General features: G+C 58.3%; 1 protein-coding gene across 3 annotated transcripts; it reads right to left on the bottom strand.

The window, feature by feature from the left end:
• Window positions 1-85: 85 nt before the first annotated feature.
• Window positions 86-21,315, bottom strand: NR4A1 (nuclear receptor subfamily 4 group A member 1). 3 transcript variants are annotated; one of them, XM_036299235.1, is made up of 10 exons: window positions 21,198-21,315; window positions 20,725-20,896; window positions 16,779-16,900; window positions 14,693-14,796; window positions 4,354-5,231; window positions 3,431-3,560; window positions 3,001-3,152; window positions 2,470-2,672; window positions 2,205-2,383; window positions 86-904 (listed from the first exon to the last, which is right to left on the bottom strand). In XM_036299235.1, exons 5-10 carry the CDS (start codon window positions 5,227-5,229, stop codon window positions 648-650), a joined length of 1,797 nt encoding a protein of 598 aa, XP_036155128.1. In that variant the 5' UTR covers window positions 5,230-5,231; window positions 14,693-14,796; window positions 16,779-16,900; window positions 20,725-20,896; window positions 21,198-21,315; the 3' UTR covers window positions 86-647. The 3 variants fall into 3 exon arrangements, with proteins under 3 accessions (XP_036155128.1, XP_036155129.1, XP_036155127.1); XM_036299236.1 differs by lacking the exons at window positions 16,779-16,900; window positions 20,725-20,896; window positions 21,198-21,315 and having other exon boundaries at window positions 14,693-14,884; XM_036299234.1 differs by lacking the exons at window positions 14,693-14,796; window positions 16,779-16,900; window positions 20,725-20,896; window positions 21,198-21,315 and adding an exon at window positions 8,148-8,300.
• Window positions 21,316-22,042: the final 727 nt, after the last annotated feature.

A 22,042-nucleotide genomic window follows, 5' to 3' on the forward strand; every position in this document is an offset into this window, starting at 1 on the left:
ACTTATCCAGTCACCTGTCTCTTATGTGATTATGGAGGGGGTGGGGGGGGGCGGGGGCGGGTGTCAGAGATAGACAGGACCCCAGTTTCAGCTACATGTCTATTTTTTATTCAATATATTAAATATATTAATCAGAAAAGTCACATACTATAAATCCAGGAAAATACACAAATATAAATGTCAGAATCTGTCACTTGTCTTCCTCCTCGAGTGAGTTTATGTACATGTGGAAGGAGGTGGCAAGAGAGAGTCAGCAGGAAGAGACTGGGAAAGGCTTGCCCAGGTTGGTGGGTCCCATCCCTCCCTCTCACCCTCCCCCCAACCTCAACCTCTTCCTTCCTGTATTTACAGCAGCATTTGGCTTATTTACAGCACAGCGGTGTGTGTGTTAAAAATGGTTTATCTTACAAAAACATGAAGGCCAGGGCTGGGATGGCGGGTAAGACAAATAGAAGGGGTCTCCCCCACGAAGGCAGCCCCCTCTTCCAGGGGGTGAGCTCCCCGAGCAGGTGAGGAGGCCAGTCAGTCTGCAGCTCCAGCCCCGGCGGGGGGCGGTGCTCCGGGGGAATCCAAGGTCCATGGGCTCAAGGCACTTGGGGTGGCGTGGGAGTGTGCGCACACGGTGCACACGTGTCCCGAGGCTGGGGTCAGAAGGGCAGCGTCTCCATAAAGATCTTGTCGACGATGGGCGGAGGGGGCACCAAGTCCTCCAGCTTGAGGTAGAAGATGCGCTGCAGGCCTTGGGTGCACAGGGTCCGCAGCTCGGGCAGCTTGCCCAGCAGGCGGGACAGGCAGCTGGCCGGCTGGGGCTCGCCCGCCACAGCCGAGACGTGCTCCTTCAGGCAGCTGGCGATGCGGTTCTGCAGCTCCTCCACCCGCCGAGGCTCCCGCAGCCCGTGCCGGTCTGTGAGGAGGGTACAGGATGAACCCCCCTGGACTGCGCCCCTCCAAGGCCTGGCCTCCCCCAGGCCTCCAGAACCGCTGCCACTAACCGTCCCTCATATTCCTCCAGCACTTTGCAAGAGCATGTCCACACACACGAAGCCACTCTGAGCCTCATCAGAAGACTAGGAAGGCGGGAACACCTTATCCTCCTCGTCCCGGGGGAGAAACGGAGGCCCAGAGAGGCTAAGTGACTTGCCCAAGGTCACACACACACAAAAGGAAAGCCTAGCCAAGTTTTCTGACTAGGCCAGTGTCTTTTCCCAAACCGGTTCCAAGAAGCCCTGGAGCCGAGCAGTGGTGCCCTAGAAGCCACCTCCAGCGAAAGCTGGCCTCTAACCCACAGGGGGCCTCAGATTCTGCTGGGTCCCCTGTGAAATCTGAGTGCAAATGGGATGGGGGCAGATTCTGGTGCTTTAAAAAGTAAAGCATAACCTTGGCTGGTGTTGCTCAGCGGTTCAGTGTTGGCCCACTCACTGAAGGGTCACGGGTTCAATTCCTGGTCAAGGACATGCACCTGGGCTGCAGGTTGGATTCCCCAGCCCTGGTCGGGGCACATGTGGGAGACAACCAATGGATGTGTCTCTCTCACATGGATGTTTCTCTCTCCCCCCTCCCTCCCTTTTACTCTCTCTAAAAATCAATGGAAAAAATGTCCTTGGGTGAGGATTAACAAAAATAAATAAATAGTAAGTAATAAAACAGTGAGATCTGAAAACCTCCGCATTGAACACCCAGAGCCCATCCTGCATAATTATATTTACATAAACCACCCAAGAGGCCCAGGGAGCCTGTTCTGTCAGAGGTCAGGATGGAGTTACCCTTGCGGGTCGGGGGGCACAAGGAGGGCTTTGGGGGACTGGTCCTGCTGGTTCCATGGGCGTGCTTAGTTTGTGAAAATTTATCATTTGGGCAGTTATGCAACATAATTCAGTTCAGACTTTAAAAATAAATCACAACCCTAGGCCACTTACAACACCTACACAGTCTGGACCTTGGGTCGCTTGGGATCATTCACAGGCTGGCCTGGGCTTCGCAGTCACACGCAGCTGGGCCCCAGCCCCAGCTCTGCCTCCCACCGCAGTGCTGCTCTCCCACCCGCAGTGCTGCTCTCCCACCCGCAGTGCTGCTCTCCCACCCGCAGATGCTTGCCCCTCTCGGCATCCCACCCCCGCTCCACAGTGTGGCAGCCTGGGAAGTGTCAGATGCCAGTCCACCCAGGGCCCGCCGGCCCTCCCCAGCCCCCAGGACTGGCCACTCACCTGTGATGAGGACAAGCGCAGAGAGGCACGCGAAGGCGGGGACATCAACAGCCAAGCTGTGCAGGGACCGAGAGAAGGCCAGAATGCCGTCGATCCAGTCGCCGAAGCCCCGGGCACACTGCAGCCGGTGCAGCACGAGGCCAGAGCAGAAGACAAGCTTCCCCTCGCCTGGCTTCGACCTGGAGGGCGGGGGTGCAGGTGGTGGTCAGGGGGGCTCCCGGGCAGGGCAGCCGGGGAGGGGCAGGGCAGGCAGCAGGCAGCTCACCGGTAGGCCAGGCGGAGGATGAAGAGCTCCAGGAAGGCCGACTCCAGCAGCAGGTCCTGGTCGCCTGTGCACAGATCCGCAAAGCCCGGGATCTTCTCGGCCCACTTGCGGATGACCTCCAGGGACCCCGAGAGCAGGTCGTAGAACTGCTGCACGTCCCTGGCATCTTCCTTCCCAAAGTGGGGCAGCACCAGCTCCTGGAACTAGGGGGCGGTCCCGAGGGGTCAGCACGCCACATAGGGCCCTGGGCCAGGGCCACCACGTACAGCCACCTCATGCATCGGAGGCCAGATCTCGGCGGTGAGAGAGGAACTGAGATCCCGCCCGCCTCATGCCTCCCAATGCTGGCACAGTCACCCAGGGCAGAGGCTGCTGGGGGGAGCACATTTTTCTAACTGGCCACCCACCCCAGGGGGTACATTTTTCCATCTGGTCAGCCACAGGGGCTGCTCTTTTTTCAATTTGTCCAACAACTGAAGAGGGGCCTTTTGTCATCTACACACAGGCACTGGATGTGGGCTGGGGGCTCACCTTGGAGTAGTCCAGCTTGGCTGTGCTGGGCCCCGAGTCCAGGTGCGCCCGGACCAGGGAAGTGAGGAGATTGGCAGGGGAGGCATCTGGGGGCTGCCTGGGCTTTGAAGGGAGCCGCCCCCGCCGTCCCTTCAGGCTGTCTGTCCGGACAACTGCAAAGAAATGGCAGGGGTGAGGAAGGGAGGAAGAGACCCAGGAGGGCCTCTCGGCCCAAGACGTGTACAATGCTGGGAAGACCAAGGCCCCAGAGCCCCTGAGACCAGGGGACCCAGCAGGGACCGCCCCATAAGCAAGGCAGGTGGACCAGAGGTGGGGTAGAAATACGGTCCAGGCGCGCCCTCCCCCGCGGCCCACCAGGACGAATGCCGGGGCCTCTGCCTGCCACACCCATCAGGCCCACCTCTGTCCCTTGGCATGTCCCACCACCCACCTTCCTTCACCATGCCCACAGCCAGGCACTTCTGGAAGCGGCAGAACTGGCAGCGGTTTCGCCGCCTCTTGTCCACAGGGCAGTCCTTGTTAGCCAGGCAGATGTACTTGGCATTTTTCTGCACTGTGCGCTGGAGGGGGGACAACACGGAACAGGCTGTCAGAGCGTGTGGGGAGGGGGAGCCAGGGGAGGGGACTGTCCAGATCCTGCTGCCATCCTAGACAAAAGCCCTCTCTGTTCACAGCTATTTTTCTAACATTTGGGTGGCAGGGGAGGGTGAGGTGGAAGGGTGGGGGGAGAAAGAAAGTCTTGGGGACACTGGGGGAGGCTTCTACATCAGGAGGAAGACCCCAGGGACACCAGGCTAGGGGCGAGGGGCTCCCTGAAAGCCCAGACACCTGCACGTCTTATGTGCCTGCATCCGCCTGTCCCTTCCTTGAGGCAGACAAGAGAGGGCCGCGGAGGGGCGGAGGGGGGTGGTGACGGGAAGCTAAGCAGGCACCCAGTGCTGGGACAAACACACAGCCTGTTCCCAAGTCCACCCCCAGCCCTCAAGCACCAAGCCCTCTTCCCAGATCCTTTCATCTCCTGCCAGGAACAGGAGCGCCTGGGGCCCCCTTCCCACCAGGGCCTGGATTCGTGGGGGATGGGCAGAGGGAAACCAGAGGCTGGCCATGAGCACATACCCTCTTGGGTGCCCCTGCAGCCCACACCCTCTGCCCGTATCTCACCCCTCTCTCCATCACACTGCAGTCCCGCCGGCAGTGTGCGCCCCAAGACACGAAAGGTCCCAGCCCCCTGCCATTTCCTGGGGACCTTTCCTGAAAAGCACGACTAGTTGGGAGAACCCACAGACCCACTGGGGTGAGAGACCAGCCTGTCCCCACTCCTCATGAAAAGCCACACCCCGGGCAGCCCAATACCTTGAAGAAGCCCTTGCAGCCCTCACAGGTGCGGACCCCGTAATGCTGGCACGAAGCATTGTCCCCGCACACGGCGCAGCGGCCCTCGCTTCCGGCCGGGGCCCCACTCCGGGACTTGGCCGAGGTCGCGGGCGCACTCAGCATCCCCGGGCCCTCCAGGTGTGGAGAAGTGGGAGCCAGGCCTGGGAAAGCCGTGGGCATGGAATAGCTCTCTCCCTCCACCAGCTGGTGGGTGGCCTGCGAGGGGAACAGCTTCAGGGGGCTCTGGGCCAGGCTGGGGCCGGGGCCGGTGGGGGGACTGAAGGAAAAGAAGGCCGGCGGCTGGGGGGGCCCCGGAGCCTTGGGCAGCTGCTCTGTCCATGCCCGCAGGCCTTCGTAAGTCTGGTTGGGTGAGAAGGGGCCAAAGGAGCCGTCCCAAGGAGAGAGCTGGGGTGGCTGGAGGCCTGGCGTGGGTGGTGACGGGGCTGAGCAGGGACTGCCGTAGTAGTCAGAGCCACTGGAGGACAGGGTCTCATCCAGCGGGCCGCTCAGGGTGCCGGGGTAGCAGCCGTACACCTGGAAGTCCTCGAACTTGAAGGAAGCAGAGGCAGGGGAGGTGGCTGAGGACGAGGATGTGGAGGAGGCCGAGGAGGAGGCTGAGGAGGATGGCTGGGCTGTTCCCGGCAGCTGGTAGAAGAACGTGTCAAACTCCCCCGTGTAGCCGTCCATGAAGGTGCTGAAGCTGGGCAGGGCCGTGGGCGCAGTGGGAGCCGCCTCGGGGCTGGCCAGGTCCATGGTGGGCTTGCTGAGCTCAGGGATCAAAGGGTCACTTGCCAGGTGGTCACGGGGTCCTGGGCTTGGTGCTGGTGTCCCATATTGGGCTTGGATACAGGGCATCTCTGGAGAGGGAAGACACCAAGGAGGGGAGTCCGTGAGAGAAGCCTGACTCTAAAGATAGACATGAGCCCTGACCGGTGTGGCTCAATGGATAGAGCGCCGGCCTGCGGACTGAAAGGTCCCAGGTTCGATTCTGGCCAAGGGCATGTACCTTGGTTGTGGGCACATCCCCAGTTGGAGGTGTGCAGGAGGCAGCGAATCGATGTTCCTCTCTCATTGATGTTTCTAACTCTCTATCCCTCTCCCTTCCTCTCTGTAGGAAATCAATAAAGTATATTTAAAAAAAAAAAAAAAGATAGACATGAGACCCTGAGGTGTTAGAGCCACAGTCAAGCCTAGAACCCAGGAATTCTGGCCCCCGGCCACAGCACCATCTCCACCTCCTTGTCACAAAAAGCCCCTGAGCAAAGGCCCAGTGAGAGTGGTCTCGGTCGGAAGGCCTGCCACACCCAGTCAGCCTGGGAGCCCTGGGGAAGGCATCCAGCCAGAATTTCTCTGTCAGAACAGGGGGAAGCTGTGTTCCTCCAGTGCCCTGCCCTGCCCTCCCTCGCCGGGTAAGGCATGGGTGGGGGCTGGGAGAAGGGTGGGTGGGAGAAGCAGCCAGGCTCGGCCTTGCCCAGTCCCCAGGAACAGATATGCTGTTTCTCCAATCTGGCACTTCTGGGAACATTCCCAGGCACCACCTAGCCTCTGCAAAACTCCCCCCGCCCCCGCCCCGCGTACCTGGGAAGGACATCCTGCAAATGGAAGAGGAGCTGGGAGTGAAGGCCCCCTGCCTCAGAAAGAGGCCTAAGCACCAATGAACCTGTCTCGTACCCCTGCCCCCACACTGCATACTGAGCAAAGGCTGCAGATCCCACATGCACACTGGTCCTGCCATCTGGGGATGGGTACCCACTCTGCACTTGCCTGGGATGCTCTCAGAGGCAAAGAGGAAGAGAGCCCAGGACTCCTCACCCCGTCCCCAGCTCCCCAGGGGATTGGGTAACCTGGCTCCAGACCTTTAAAGGCCATATGCTGAAGAGAGGCGGGGGGGGGGGGGGGGGGAGGCAGGAGGGAGCAGAGAACAGCCCCTTGGAGGACCAGGAGAATGGACAGTCCCTAAGAGGAATTTCTCTGCTACCCCCAAGCATTTTTCTCTGTACTTTTTATAAGAGAGCTCTCCGAGTCCACCAGGAGACAGGCAGTGGCTATGCAGGGAGAGGGGCTTGCTGGGAGAAGACATCCTGCCCTGCCTGGGTCCCTCCATGAAAGGGTGTCCGTGCTCTGAAAACTTCAGGAGCTCAGACAATGGGGTTACACCCCCGCCCCAATCCCGAGGAGCAGAGAAGCATCACTCAGGGGGATTTGTAAGCTCCCAGACCGGTCATAAACTAACAGAGAAGTTTCCCATCCCTCCACAGGTCTGCACAGCTCTGGCCTCACCAGCCAGGGAGGGGCGCTGGGTAAGAAAGCGAGCTGGAACAGAGCACCATAATCTAGGGGGGCAGCAGGAAGGGGCAAAGAACCCAAAGAGTCCTCGGGCTCTAGCCTTTCTCCCACCTCCATGGCCCTAGAGAGGGTAGCACCACCTTGACCTAACACTCCCCCAAGCAACCCAGACAACAGAGCCCCAGGAAGCTCTGGCCCCACCCACCCAGCAGCACCTGTCCACAGCACACAGCACCTGTGAGAGATAAGGTGGCCACGTCTGCCTGCGCTAGGAAAGCGCGGGCAGGGATGGGTTTGGGGTGGAGGAGAGGCAGCAGCCACGAAGGGCTGGGCGTTCCAGCTTTATTCAAATCCTGTTTCTCCACTTGGACGTCCCACATCCGGATCAACCCCCACCAACCTATACCCACACCCCCATGCAGGTACTTAATGGCACAAGATACGGACCCACATGGGGGTGGAGACAACAGCAAAGTCCCACAGGGAGGAGGAAGGGGCGGGGTTGAAGGAGGGAGGGGGCGAATCCGGCTTCAGGCAGGTCCTGGCAACAATGTGGCTTGCACCTGTTATGCTGAACCCGCCTCAGGCTGCACCCTACCTGTCTGATCCAACAGTGACTCCGGGGGTAGAAGGAGCGGGGTATCCTCCAGATAGTACCACACCAGAGACTCTAACATTAGTAACTGACATCCAGGATCCCCAAGGACCAGGGTTTCCACCTCTCTCTCTCTCTCTCTCTCTCTCTCTCTCTCTCTCTCTCTCTCTCTCTCTCACACACACACACACACAGGATCCAAGCTACAGCTAAAACAAGTTTCCTTGTTCTTCCAGAGACCCTGCTCCTGCCCCAAGAAGACTTTCTTATTCCATGATGCAACGCACCCCCTCCCCTGTTCAGCCACCGATGCTGGCCATTTCCTTGGGCAACCCAGAGTCTGCTAACATAGTTCGGGCAGAAACTCCAGGCTGTATCCTGCAAGCTCAGCGGCAGCTTCTTAAGTGTTAAGAAAACTACTAGGAGCATGGGGAGGGGGCTGACATGCTGGGGGGAAGGAGACCCTTTTGGAAATCCAGCGGATCCCGGCAGCTGAAGCTCTCTGTACCTTTCCCCCCACTGTACTGGGAACCCCGTCAGCACCTCATCCAGGGCGCTGTGTGCCCAGGGGAGCACCCTGGGGGACTGAGCTACGGACAGCTTCCTACTGGACAAGTCCCGACTCCTGGCGCCAACCCTAACCCCCTGAGGCTTCCACCTTGCACAGACATTACCCCCGCACCAAGCAGACTCCAGTCCAAGCTGGGTCCTTGCTCCGTTCCAACTGCTCCCGACAATTCCAGAGCTGCACCCTACACCCGTCCTCCGGCATGATGACCCTGCCCACAACATCCTTTCTACCCGCGCGTACACCCATCTCCTTCATGCAACACCCCGAAAAACCAAGACAGAGAGCTCAGATGAGCTGCACGCTCCCCGCGGGGGTACCTACCCGGCCGGCTCCTGCTTCCCCAGCCCGGGACCAGCACCCCGAGTCGATGTCTGACGCCGAGTGCGCTCCTGCCGTCCTGCACACTCCCCTAACTTTCGCAGCCGCCACCGCTGGGGCTCCCCGGCGGAGCCGACCCTCCTCTTAAGCGCTCCGTGACGCACGGGGAGGGGCGGGGGCGCCTCTGACGCACGGCCGGCTAGCCCTGGCCATACAAGGGCGCGGGGGGCGGTGCGGTTCCGGCGGGAGGCGGCGCGGGCCGGGGAGCCCGAGGGGGCGGAGCGAGAGGGGGGCCTGGAATGTCTGCGCGGGTGACGCACGCGGGGTTCCATTGACGCAGGGAGCGCGGACTGTTTGATCTATAAATAGTCCCCTCGCGCCCGCCGCGCCGGCTAAAAATAGCAACCCGTGGACTCCCGAGGCTCCCCCGCGACACCCAGGGCCCGGCCCGGGGTCCCCAGGTCCGAAATAACCGGCTGGAGGGCCAGAACCCAAGGAGAGGGCGCTCTGGAGCCGCGGCCGCAGGGCTTCCCCGGCGAGGAACTCCTCACCCTCCAGCTGCTCCCGCTCCCTCCGGCTCCCTGGGCCCGCTCCGCCTGGCACCCTCCCAGGTCCTTCCTGGAGGCCTGGGGTTGGGGCGGGCAACCCAGGCACACACCTGAAGCACCTGCGCCCCCACCGCAGCCCCCTGCACTTGCCCGGTCTCCCCCTGCGGTCTCCCCAGCGGGGTCTGGGACTGAGAGGTGGCCCCAACGATCAGTAGGAGCCGTATTCCCTCCCCCAAATTTCCTATGCAAAATACCTTCCGGAGGGCAGGGGTTTTGCCAGGCGGAAGATGGACCAATGGGCTCTACCCCGCCCGCTGAACTTCATTTCTCACCAGTCCCCTCCACAGTCCCTTCCAGGTTGAGTGAACTCTGGTGGGAAATTACCGAATTTCAGAATTGGGTTGGGCCTGAGAAATTTTTTCGAATTTGTGCAGACTCTTCCCCATTTTATAAATAAACTCAGAAATATGGCACTTGTTCAAGATCACACAGAAAGGTGGTGGCCCACGTGGGTGATCCCCACTGAGTGCATATCTAGGGGATCTTTTCTCGCGGTCCCCTGTCTCGAATAAGGGATTACCCACACTCCCACCTCACCTCCAACACCTGTGGAAAGCTCTGACCCGCCCTGTATCAGGGCTATATCAGGGCACAGACCAGGCTGCAGCCACCTGGAACCTTCCCCGGTCTGGCTATCGACCCTCCACCCCCATTCTGCTCCTCACCTGGGGAGCCCTTACCTGCTAGGAAAGAGAGGAAGGAAGGGCTAATATTCATAAGGAGAACACACACACACACACACACACACACACACACACTGGGGCCCCACCCAGCCCCCTTCTCCCCTGCAAGTCAACATGAAGTTTCTGCTTCCACTGAGCCTGCACCCCTGTACCCCACTCTCACCTCATCTGGGCCCCCTACATAAATCCCCTCTACCCTTGAGGCACTTTCTGCTCCTCACATCCATCCTCCCCTTCATCCCAGGTTCCCCACACCCTTGTCTCCAGCCCCCACTTCTGTCCACTCAAAGGTCCAGCCAGCACCTCAAACTTCATCTGTTCCAAGCAGTGCTTGTCATCTGTGTACTAGCCGTCACCCCATCTCTGCTCCTGATGCCCTACATGCAACTTTTCATTTTTTCCTGAAATCCTATTTTGGAACATCTCTTGGATCCCCAGTTCCTGCTGCCAGCCACAGCTGTGCCTCAGTGGTCCCTGAAGGAAGCAGCAGCAGCCCAGCCGAGTAAGGCCAGTGACCTCTGCTTTTCCTTACCTGCACTCATTAAGAAAACTAAAACCACCCCTTGACCAGCTTGTCTCCACTTCTCAAACCCCACTGTCCCCCGGGGTGGAGCAGTCTTCACGTAACACCAATCTCATTCGGTGATGTGGTCAGGACCCGCCAGAACGCCCCTATTACAGCATACAATCTCCATGCGGACCAGCCTTCAGAGAGCTCTGGCCTCTCCCAAACCAGCTTCCAGAGACCCCTCAAGGCCACCTGGGTAAAGGTGAAGCATGGGGAGGGTAATGCCAATGGGACCAGCCAGGATCTCCACACCACTTAAGCCAAGATTTTTCTTTGTCTTGGGCCTTTGCATAAGATTTTGCTTAGGAGGAAAAAACAAAAAAGGATTCAGCTTTAAAAAAAGAAAAAGGCTTGACCACTAACATCATTCATGTGCTCCCATTTTGCAGATTAGGACCCAAGGGCTCCCAGAGGATCTGCACCCTGCTCAGGCCCACGCAGCAAGTCCGGGCTGATGAAACTGGGCTTGCCGCCCAGTCCCCCAGCCCGCCCTGGGACGCTTCCTTCCAACCAACAGGGCCTTCCTCAAAAAATAAAAATAATTTTAACATGTCAGCAAAAGATGATTCGCCAGATCAGCGTTCTTCCCTCCACCCCCATCAGCCAAACAGGTGTATTAGCTGCGTGAGCTCAAGCCCAGCCTTAGCAGTGCTTTGAGAACTGGGCCAGCCTTGAGCCCTAGCACCTGCCTTTCCTCCCGACCGCTTTCCATTTCCCTGCTCTCCCATGGGGAGGCCCACCCAGGAGCCCCAGGGAACTCATGTGTGTTGAGGAGCTGTCCAGGGCCCTGGCCTAAATCTCCACATCTCAGCCCTAGCCTCCAGATCTGTGTCCGCAGCCCAGGCCCCACCTTCCCTGGCTGCTGCAGGTTTGGAGGCTGCAGTATTAGTGCTCCAAAGGCAGAGGGGAGAGGAGGCAGCTGCATCTGCCACCTGGACATGCGTGTAGGAGGGGAGGGGTGCCGGGAGGTCTAAACACCTTACACTCTGAAAATAGAAGACAAAAGTAGAGTCCCTCTGTGGGAACACTGCCAGGGCCACGCATTGGGCACCCCTGGGCTCATCCCTGCTGGCCAGATGGCCTCCAGAGGAGGTGGACTGGGGCTCTGGAGGGAGTGGCATCTGGCTGAAGTAGGACTGTGGGGAAAGGCATATTTGATGCAGACTCTGGGAGACCTAGACCATAAGCTGGTCCCAGGCTGCCCAGAGACTCCTAAGGGACCCTCCCCCTTTCAAGACGTCTGGCCTTCAAGAGCGAAACAGCTCTGGTGGTGGTGGGGGGGGGGGGGGACAGGTAATGATGAAGCAGGTAATGATGAGAGATGTATCCAAAACTAGAGGGAAGAACCAGAAAGTAAGAAAGGGCCACGATAACATAGGAAGGACAGGGATGGAAGATGTCATATTGGAGATAAGACAGCCAACCATGTCAGGCTCCCACTGCAGGCCCAGCCCACCAATCTGCCCTCATAACTCTCCCATATAAGGACCCTGGGTTAAACCTTCCCACCACCACCTGGGCACATAGCTCCTCTTCCTTCTATTCTAACCCTGCTGATCCCCTAAGACAGCTCATGTGCCACCCCCTGGGTCAGCCTCACTTAATAAGCACCTCCTCACTGGGGGTTGAGGGCATGGGGAATACTGATCAAGGGTCAACCCAGGGCACTTTGCATGGATTTTTCCACGAACCCTCTCCTCAGCCTTCCAGGAGAATTCTGACCCCCATTTTATAAATGAAGAGATGGAGGCTTGGGAGCAGGACTCAAACTCAGGTCCCCTAACTCTCAGTTTTGTGCTGGACCCAGTGCCCCCTTGTTTCTTATTAAGGGCACCACAGAACCAGGTACACACAAGCATCTGTAAATCGAAAATAGTGGTGCCAGGAGGGGGTCTTTGGAGGGACTGGAAACCTTCTGATTCACAATCTGGACATGGCCACCCACTCTGGAAAAGTCACAAACTATACTCTTAAAATATTACACCTACCATTTGCATGCTTTGTGGTCTATATATTATACTTTCAAAAATAAAAGTGTAACTAAAACACAGTCACGCCTCAACGAAAGCAATATCTATATGTAAATGGTACAGATGCCGCTGGAATTTACTCATTCAAGTGTGTGTTTCTGAAATGACCGAGAAACAGCGCTGTTTCTCATTATGTACTTGTTCTAATGCTACTTACTCAGAACACAACTACAGTTGGGAGAGCCCATGAGATCTGACATTACAGAAGGGTCCTCGCGCACTCAGTATGTTTTCTGAACAACTTACTAGGCCCTTGCCCCTCCTAGTCACATCTTAGGGGGACTTACCATGTGTTCAGCCACACCCCGTCCCCTCCAATGTGTGAACATGAGAGCAAGGCCCTGTCTCCCCCAATTTGGCAGGGGGACCCCTCATGCATCCTCAATAGTAGTAGCCCAGGGCCGTCCCAAATGGGTAGCCAATGTTCCCAGCCCAGAGGGAGGGCGTGGAGCTGAGTGAATAGAGGATGGAGGAAGTGGAACTGCACAGCCCCTTTCCCACGCTGGCCCCTGACCTCAGGCTGCCCCGCCGCTGCTGTGCAGAGGGCAGGAACTTGCCCCACTTTCACCAAAACCATCCCCACCCACAGGCCTCCACACCCACCCCAGGGTGGGCAGAGGGAGCAAGCTTTGCCTCCTCTCTCTGAGAAGTGGCCAGGGGACCTTCCCCGCCTCAGCCCCAGGACCTATGCCTGCCCTGGCCTGGCCACTTCCTCTTCCTGCCCTGACAGTGGGCAGGGGGATTTGTGCTGGGGGTGGGGACACACTGCCTACTGTCCCAGGGGGCTTCCCACGGACATATGTTATCTCCCTGAAAACAGGCTCCCAAGGAGGTGGGCAGGTTAGCCGCTGCCCCCCACCTCTCACCCCAGCCCCTGGCTGGGGCAAAAGGCAGAGGAGCCAGCAAACCTGGTGTGCGACCAGTCCCTTGCCCTCTCCAGACTGTTTCCTCATCTGTCCAATGCCGACAGCATCACAGTCCCAGGGCTGTGAGAATTCATTCCGCTAACTGGGCAGGGGGGGGGGGGGGGGGGAGGCTCAACAGTGAAGTGGAGCACCATCTGGGAACGGGGACTCCAGGGACCTGCAGCAGGATCCTGGGTCACAGGAAAAGGAGACAGACACCAGGGTCCTCAGCTAACTGGGGAGCCAGCACCCCTTCTTTAAGAACCAGAGAAAAACAGGGCTTGAGTGAAAGGAAATGAGAGTGTGCCCAGAGACGTGGCTCCACCCAGCACCAGAAAATTCCAGACTCTGTATGCAGCAAGTGCTCAATACGCTAAAGAAAGCTAGCTAATTAAGGAGGGCAGGCCTCTCTCCATAGAGGTCATTTTCAGTCCAGTGATTTCTCAACCCCACTTCCCTCTCAGGCCAGACGGAATTAACATACAGCACAGAGGAATAAGATTAGACTTCAGTAAGAACAGCCAGAGCTGGGAAACGCAGACAGGATCACGGAGTTCCTTTGGGAAAGGACAGCCCACACCTCCTTTGCACCCTCCTCAAACCCCTTCTATGCCCCTCCATCTGCTCAGCTCCTGGCCAGCAATCCCCTCCTCCTTCCCTGGAGGGTCTCCCATCAGCCTGCAGAACATCAACACCCACCGAATTCTCCAGCCCCTGCCCAGGGTCTCCACCCAGCCACCTTGGGCAAAATTTCAAATTCCAAAATAAAAAAACCCTCTGATAATGAGCCCCAGCCGGAAAGACTGATGCATTTTCCTATTGTTAAAGTATTTTTAGTCACAGGCTCTGGATTCGTTTAGAGACTCACGTTCAGAAAGGGAAAAGGTTTTGTTTTTTTAAGCACTGAGAATGAGAGCACAAGAGCCTCCCACGTAAGGAGCTGCCACTTATTCCAGGCCAGGCCGAAGCCGCTGGCCGGGGGCCTGGGGAGCATGTTTGTGGCAAGCTGGCTGGCGGACCTGCCAGACCTCACTCCAGCTCTGCTTCTCAGGCACCCAAACCAGCTGGGAAGCTGGGCAAGGAGAGTGGGGCAGGCGTGGGGAGCTCGGGGAAGCCAAGCCCAGGGGTCTGCCTCTCAGTCCCAGCAGGTGGGGGTCCAGGGACCCTACTCAAGAACCAATGCTGAAGTACCCGGGTGGACACCGGCTCACTCCAGTGCCCCTCCCCACCTGAGCACACCAGTGCCTTGTCCAGACCTGGGCGACAGAGAGGAGGCTGGGACCCTGTTGGAGAGCTCCGAGGAAGGAGAAAGATGGCATCGTGTCTCCCGGTTCTCAACCACCGAGTGTCCCCAGGTCCAACTCCCATCATCCAACTGCAGTCAAGCCCTTACTCCAGTGGTTCTCAACCTTCTGGCCCTTTAAATGCAGTTCCTCATGTTGTGACCCAACCATAAAATTATTCTCGTTGCTACTTCATAACTGTAATGTTGCTACTGTTATGAGTCGTAATGTAAATATCTGATATGCAGGATGGTCTTAGGCGCCCGCTGTGAAAGGGTCGTTCGACCGCCAAAGGGGTCGTGACCCACAGGTTGAGAACCGCTGCCATACTCTCATTCCTCAGGACATAGGCCACCCTTGCTCCCTCCTCCTCCCCGACTCCTAAAGGAACCACAAAGCAGACAGTCTCAATGGAAAAAGATCCAAACAGCCCAGCTCTTGTGCCTCAGTTTCCCCATTCCTCAGACTCACCAGTTTCCTCCTCACAATCGGCTTTGACTCATCGTGGGCAGCTGCACGGAGGGAGGACAATCCCAGGCCCGGCTGGGGGCCCTTCCCGGCGGCCTCAGGGAGCCCTGAGGGAAGAGACGCGACTGCCCAGTCAGCTCGTCCTGCCCAGGGAGGCTGTGCACCAGCTGAGCAGGCTCAGGACGTGGAGCTGTCTCCAAGCCAGCATGTCCTCCTCTGTTTATATAGCAGAAACCAGAGCGGCCTCTGGGGACACGGGAGCTGCCTCAGGGCCCTCTTGGCTGGAGCCTGACTTTGGCCCAGGTCAGCAAGAGCCCAAAATAGTCAACTGACGGGAGCCCCGGTGTGAGCGTGACCCTGGGCCCGTGCCCAGGCCTGGCAGACAGGTGTCCACGTCACAAGACCAGCAGCTCTCGCACTCACGGGGCCCCAGCTGGCAGCCCCTCGGGGTGGCCTTGGCCGTATATCTGACATGAGAGTTTCACCCAATCACCCAGACGACGAGGTGAACACAGGAAATCCTGTCATGGGGGCTGCTGTGTACCCAGAGGGAAGGCTGGGAGCTCAGGATGCCAGGTTTGAGCTGAGGGTACAGGTGGGGACAGAGTAATGGGAAAGATACCTGGCCCACTGCTGTCCTCTTCACTCACCTGCTGCCCAAGTCGTGATCTCCGGCTGACCAGGGGCACCTGCCTCTCCCACTTACAGGAATGCCTCTTCCTGTCCCCAGCCTGAAGCTGGGGGCACAGAGCCTGCTGCCAGCGTGAGGCCAGGTGCACAACCAGGGCAGCCCTGGAAACGGAGGCCCTGCTTCCCAGGGCTTTCCCTTTGCCACCCAGGCTCGAACTGGACATCCCACCCTCCCCAGCCCAGCCATCTCTCTGGGACTCTCTGCACCCTGAGCACCAACTCCCCAGGAGGCAACCGTGCTTGGGGGGGGGGGGGGGGGGGGGGCTGGGGGAGATACTGAGCCAGCTCCTGCTTCATCTGACATCTCCCAAGGCCTGAGGGGGGCTGCTGCTCAGAGACGGCCCTCTGTTCTCTGTTCCAGGGAAGAAAAAGGGGAATCACAGGATCCCTGTCCAGGGGTCCAGGTTGCACTCCAGCTCCCTCAGGTAAACACGGTAACCAGGACTGTGGTGCCCTTGGCCCCATCCCAGTATCTCAGGTCCCCCGGGAAAGGGCTGGTGGATATCCCATTCTGATTACCCTCCCACCTACCCCCCGTCACCCGCAGATCGGCTTGTGCCTTCTCTGGAAGCATGCTCAGACAAGAAGGTGTGTCCTCACAGCAGATCAGGCCTCTGGGCTTGCCTGGAATCCAGGAGCCTGGATTCTAAGCTTGGCTCTACATGTCCTCACTGTGGGACCTTGAAAAGTCACTTACCCCCTCTGTAACTCAGTCTCCTCGTCCATAAGGAGAGGCGGTGAGCGAGATGGCCAAGGATCCCTCTGGCCATGTCTGCAAGACTGAGATTTTCCCCCTCAGGAATGCTGGGGCCTCTCCCCGTTCTTGGTTAGCAAGATCCTTCCCATTTACAGAGGCACCTCCCCCTACCAGACCTCACAGGACCTTCAGGGCAGCCACAGTAGGCAGGGGCGGTCAGCACCCTTTCAGGGAGGAATGGGGTCATCCCGCCTTCCCTTCATGCACTCCCCTGGTGCAGTGCCTGCACCTAGAAACAAGCAGCTTCCCATCCCCCATGTCTGCCCCACTATACTCCCTGCCTGGCCCTGAACTACCCAACTCCACCCCATCAGCTTCCTGGAACGGGGCACATGCTGCCTTGAGAGCAGCTGTCACCCCCCACCCCCACCATCACCCCATGTCACAGGGCCCAGAGTGCCCCCCTCCACCTATCCTGCTAAGAAAATAAGGCTTCCCCCTTCCCCACCCCCACATTACCCCCAACACTGAAAATCAGATCTCCCCACGCTGAGCAGCACCTCGCCTACCACCTCTGCAGGGCTTCCCCCTCCATCCCCCAAACCACATCCACTTCAGGCGGCTCCACACCCACCTCCACCCCCTAACCCCACCTGCTCGGGGGCCCCAGGGGTGTACAAAGAACAACAGCAGAGCACTTACCACTCTGGATGGATGGACAGACCCTGGGCAATACTCAAACCATCCTCTGGATCTTCAGGGCCTGGCAAAAGGAGCCGGACACCAGGGAGGGGCTGGAGCTGGCCTCTGTCCATGGTTGAGGCCTACAGAGGGGGAGTCAGTGTGACTGAGAAGAAACCAGCCAGCAGGGAATTCCCCGGAGACAGCACAAACCAGTACACACAGCTGTGGGAACAGGGGCAGGACCCAGGCTATCAGGGGGACAAGCCAGCCCAAGGCTGGGCATCAGAGCGTGGGGCCTATGCCCTAGGCCCGTGGTCGGCAAACTGTGGCTCGCGAGCCACATGTGGCTCTTTGGCCCCTTGAGTGTGGCTCTTCCTAAGCCTTAGGAGTACCTAATTAAGTTAATAACAATGTACCTACCTATATAGTTTAAGTTTAAAAAATTTGGCTCTCAAAAGAAATTTCACTCATTGTACTGTTGATATCTGGCTCTGTTGACTAATGAGTTTGCCAACCACTGCCCTAGGCAAACAGCCCTTGGGGTTGTGGCCAGGAGATGCTAACAGCATCTGGGGCATCTCCGGGACATGTGACACATGGCAGCACCCAGCCCTCAGCTTTACACCCTACTCCGGGGTGAGGGTGCCTCAGTCCAGCTCTCAGCCCCCTGATATGCACGAAAGGGTGTTTGTAAGCAGAGAAAAGAGAACTGTTGTGAGGACAGAGCAGAATACCCTTCTCTCCCTAGAGGCTGCACTGTAGCCCCCGAAGCCTCAGAGGCCCTCAGGGCAGGGGCTCCGTGACCCCATCTCCAGGCAGCCCAGCCTTGTAACCAGAGCAATGAGGACCCTCAGGAATATTCCGTGAAGGGATGCCAGTCCCAAAAGGGGAAGGCTCAGGTTAGAGTAGATAGTTAAGAGCAGGATGCTAGATCTCAGGCTGCCGAGGTTCGCACCCGGGCTTCATCACTTGTAACCTGAGGCACGTTACGTAACCTCTTTGTGCCTCTTGTTCCTGATCTGTAGAAATGACAGCCTGTGGTTGACATCTCTAAAATTAACAACCATAGGGTTATCATCTGGCTTAAAATGAGCTATATGTAAAAGACTTAGAACAGTGCCAGACACATACGTGATATCAATTTGAAGAGAAATTCAATGTGGACACATCAAAGCTGACCTCAAACCCTGGTTCCAAGCCACTCTGGGCATCTCCTGGCCTCTCCTTCTGGGGCAACTGTGTGCACCACCTCTCTAGCCTTTCAAGCTCTTCCCACTGACCCCACTGGTGCCAGAGCCCCCTTTAGCCGATGCACCCAAGACCCCCACAGCTCTCCTTTCCTGTTCCCACTCTTATTCAACCCTCTCTTCTCTCAACTGGGCCCCAGAGGGCAGGGCCAGCCAAGGCTTGGCCTTCTCCAGTTATCAGGCTGCGCTACAGGCCATGATGAGGCCTCGAAAAAGAGTAGATGTTTCCATGATGGAGGCAGAGGAAGTAAGAAGGAGAGGGTCCCAGAGGGTGGGTGATGGGACTCCTCACCCTCCTGACTTCTGCCCCAGGGTCCTCAGGCAAAGGGAGCTTCTCTGGCCCAGGGCACACAGACTCCTCTTCCAGAGCTACGAGCACCCCTTGCTCCTATGGGCGTAATGGGAGCATGGAGTGAAGGCCGTAGGGAAGGAGGGGAGGGCAGTCTGGAACATCTGGAGAGCTTCCAACCCCAAACAGAAGGCAAAATCAGGCTTCTAACCTGCCCCAGCCCATATGCTACACCTGCTTCCCAGAATGACATCATCGTCTCCTATCCTCCAGAAACAGGTCTGCAGGCAGGCCCTGAGGCCCTCCCTCCCTCTTCTCCCTACCAGCCCACAGCTGAGGAGGAAGGCTCAGGAGGGACACACACTTCCTACCGGTCAGGCCCAGTCTGAGTGCCCAGGTCAGCCTGCCTGTGTCTGAGAACAGGGGCCAGAGTCTGGGGCCCAGTGGTGCCTAGGAAGTGATTCCTAACATCTCAGAGCAAGGTCCTGATCCTATCTCCTATCCCAGATCAATATCCTCTCCTCCACAGTCATTTCATAAACATTTACTGGGAGCCCAGCAGTGAGCCATGAACAGTGGGAGACCCAAGAAGGAACAAACCAAGATCCCTGGGCCACAGGAGTTACAATGGGAGAATGAATCAAGGTCAGTTACAACCAGCACTGTGCAGAGGGCCAACCAAGGACTGAGGGGGCTTGGAGGAAGAAAAGGTGATACCTGCCCAATGTGGTGGGAGCATCAGGCCAGACCTCAAGGACCCAGCTGTGCTCCAGCCAAATGGGCTTTCTTTCCTCACTCAGGGCCTTTGCACTGTCTGTTCCTCTGCCAGGAAAGCATTACCCGGGATGTCTGTACAGCTATCTCCTCCTCACCCATCAGTTCCTATTCCCATTTTCTTGCAGATCCTCCACCCTCATCCTATCTCTTTAACCTACTTTTATTATCTCCATGGGACTAATGCTGTTCACTTGTCTCTCTCAAGCCCTGCATTCTTCAGTCTCTAAAACAGAGTTCAGCCCAGCTGGCGTGGCTCAGTGGTTGAGCATCAACCTATGAACCAAGGAGGTCATGGTTTGATTCCAGGACAGGGCACATGCCCAAGTTGCGGGCTCAATCCCCAGTCAGGGGTGTGCAGGAGGCAGAAAATCAATGATTCTCTCTGATCACTAATGTTTCTCTCTCTCTCTCTCTCTCTCTCTCTCTGTCTGAGAACAGGGGCCAGAGTCTGTTCTCTCCCCCCCCTTCCTCTCTGAAATTAATAAAAATATATTTAAAATAAATAAGACAGAGTTCAGCACTAGCAGGTGCTCTAGTAAGTATTTGTGGAATTCGGGGAGAGGAGGGCTCACACGTGCCTGCAGTGGGACTGGGCTGGGAGGAGGTCAGCCAGCCGCCTGGAAGGAGGTGGGAAGGACACTGCAGCCAACACTATGATGAATCACAACCCTGCCTCCAAGAGCCCTCCGCTCTGGGTCTCTGCTGTGCCTGGGCCCACCTGCAACGCCCTTCTCTTTCCTGAAGTATTTGGGTCTTTTCTTAACTCAACTCCCCCTTGCACAGGACACAACTGACAGACCCACCCTCTGCAGCCCTGGTGGCTCCTAGGCTCTGCATTGGCCAATGTTCCCACCCAGAAATGGGCATATTACTTTAACACACATCAACAACAGCAGCTGATATATGTGGAACACCATGTGCCAGATACATTACTGAGCACTTTATGTATATGTTCGCATTTCAGCCTCACAACACTAGGTGGAAGGGATGATTATTATGAACATTTTACCAACGAGGGAGCTAAGGCACAGAGCCGTTAACCCCTTGCCCAAGGTCACACAGCTAGGAAGAGGCAAAGCTGGGATCAGGACCCCGGGAGCCCAGGGAGGGGCATTCCATTCCCCCTTGGGCCTGTTTAGCGGGCAGAGGTCTCTGGTTGCAGAGCAGTTTGACAGCCAACACCAGACAGCAAGTGGGAAGCTCCAGGGCCTGGGTTGCCGGGCCTCTGAGCCAGGCTCTAGGCGCGGATTCCTAACCTAATTTCCTTAACTCCCGCACAGGTCTCAGCATTTATAATCAGTCACGTTCATCTTGTCAGTCTTGGCCCACCCTTCTGCCGGATTGCCGTCGTTTGGATTCTTGATTTTATCCTACTGTGCACCTGTCATTCCTCTCAGCTCTAGATCTCTGCAAAGAAACAACTGGCCGCCCTTTCAGTCTTCCTCCAAGTCCCTGAACTAACCATTCACTGGGAGTGGGTCTAGGACAAAGCAAGCCTTGTGGCCACCACTAGGGTCCCTGTCCAGGCTGTCAGCCCCCGAATCCATGAGCACCTCGGGGCAGAAATGTTGTGAACCCACCTACCCCTGCCCAGCCCTCGTTTTCCCCGCATTCCCCTAATGCTAGCCCCAAACCCAAATGAATACTTCACTGTAAAGGCCACCACTGGAGCATTTCCAGTCCCAGGTCCGCTTCCGACTCCACGAGACCCTCTCCGGCCTCGGTTTCTCCACTCGGTCCCACGAAGAAGTTGCATCTGGCAATCCCGGTCCCTCCCGGCGGCATCCTGGCAGCTGAGCTCCCGAACTCCTGGAACCCGTTCCCTGCAGCCGGCGGGAAATGGAAGGAATTTCTCTGGCCTGGCCACCTCCGGCGCCCCTCGCGGGCCAAACCCCACCCTTGGCGGGCCGGGGAGAGAGAGCTGGCCGCCGCACTTGGGGGCTGAGTCGGGGCTGGCAGGTTCCGCTGGGAATCCGGTGCCACCCCCACCCGCCTCCCCGCACGCTGCCCGGCTTCCAAGCAGGACTCGCCGCGTGGCCCCAGCTCACCCCAGTATATCTGCAAGACCCCCTTCCTCCCGGGTCACCCCGGGACCACAGCGCCCCGGCCCACACGGCCCCTCACCTGGCCTGGTGAGCTCCGCTCGCCTCTCCACCCCCGCCTTCCGGGCTGGCACCCCCACCGGCTGCGGGGAGCGCCGTACCGCAGGGGCGCCCATGCCCGGGGGTCGCGGGCGCCGCGCGGGGCCCCCACGAGCTCGGCCGCCTTCTCGCGCGGAAGCCGCCGCGCCCCCCGCCCCCGGGAGCCCCCCACCCCGCAGTTCCGGCCTCGGCCGCGCCCCCCGCCCCCGCGCCCCGCGGCCGCCCGCGCCGCTGTCCCAGCCCGGGGCGCGCCTCCCCCGGCGGGCGGGCGGGCAGGGACCGTGACGCGCGCGCATTGACGTCTCCGGAATCCCGGCTGCGGCAGCCGACGCAGCCTCATCAATGGGGCTAAAAATAGCGGCGCCCGGAATAGCCGCGAGCGCCCCGCCCCGCGTCCCCCCATCCCCAACACACGCGCTGAGCACCCGGTTACATAACCCGCCCCGCCGCAACTGGCCTGGGGGTGCTGCTATTTTTCAGGCGAGGGTTCTGTGGCCTTGCTAACACCTTCCGCAGCAGCAAACTTGAAGCTAAGTTATAAATAAATTTACCTGGGGCTTCCCCCGAGGAAGAGGTGGAAAAAGTGAGGCCCAGAGAGGCCTGGCAGCAGCCCAAAGTCACACAGCAATTAGGCTGGCTTGAGAGGACCAAGAACTGTCCCTCTGAGCCCTGGGCACCCTCATCTGCATTGCTTGGCCTGCATGCCCACCCAAAGGCAACGAACCCAGATAGGAGGGTGCCCAGGGGGGTGGTTAAGCCCCCAAACCCAGGGCAGTCGGCTAGAAGGCAGAGAAGAAGACTTCTTGGGAGGGTGAAATTTCTCCTGAA

Source organism: Myotis myotis, unplaced genomic scaffold (genome assembly GCF_014108235.1).
Source record: "Myotis myotis isolate mMyoMyo1 unplaced genomic scaffold, mMyoMyo1.p scaffold_m19_p_3, whole genome shotgun sequence".
Taxonomy (NCBI): Eukaryota; Metazoa; Chordata; class Mammalia; order Chiroptera; family Vespertilionidae; genus Myotis; species Myotis myotis.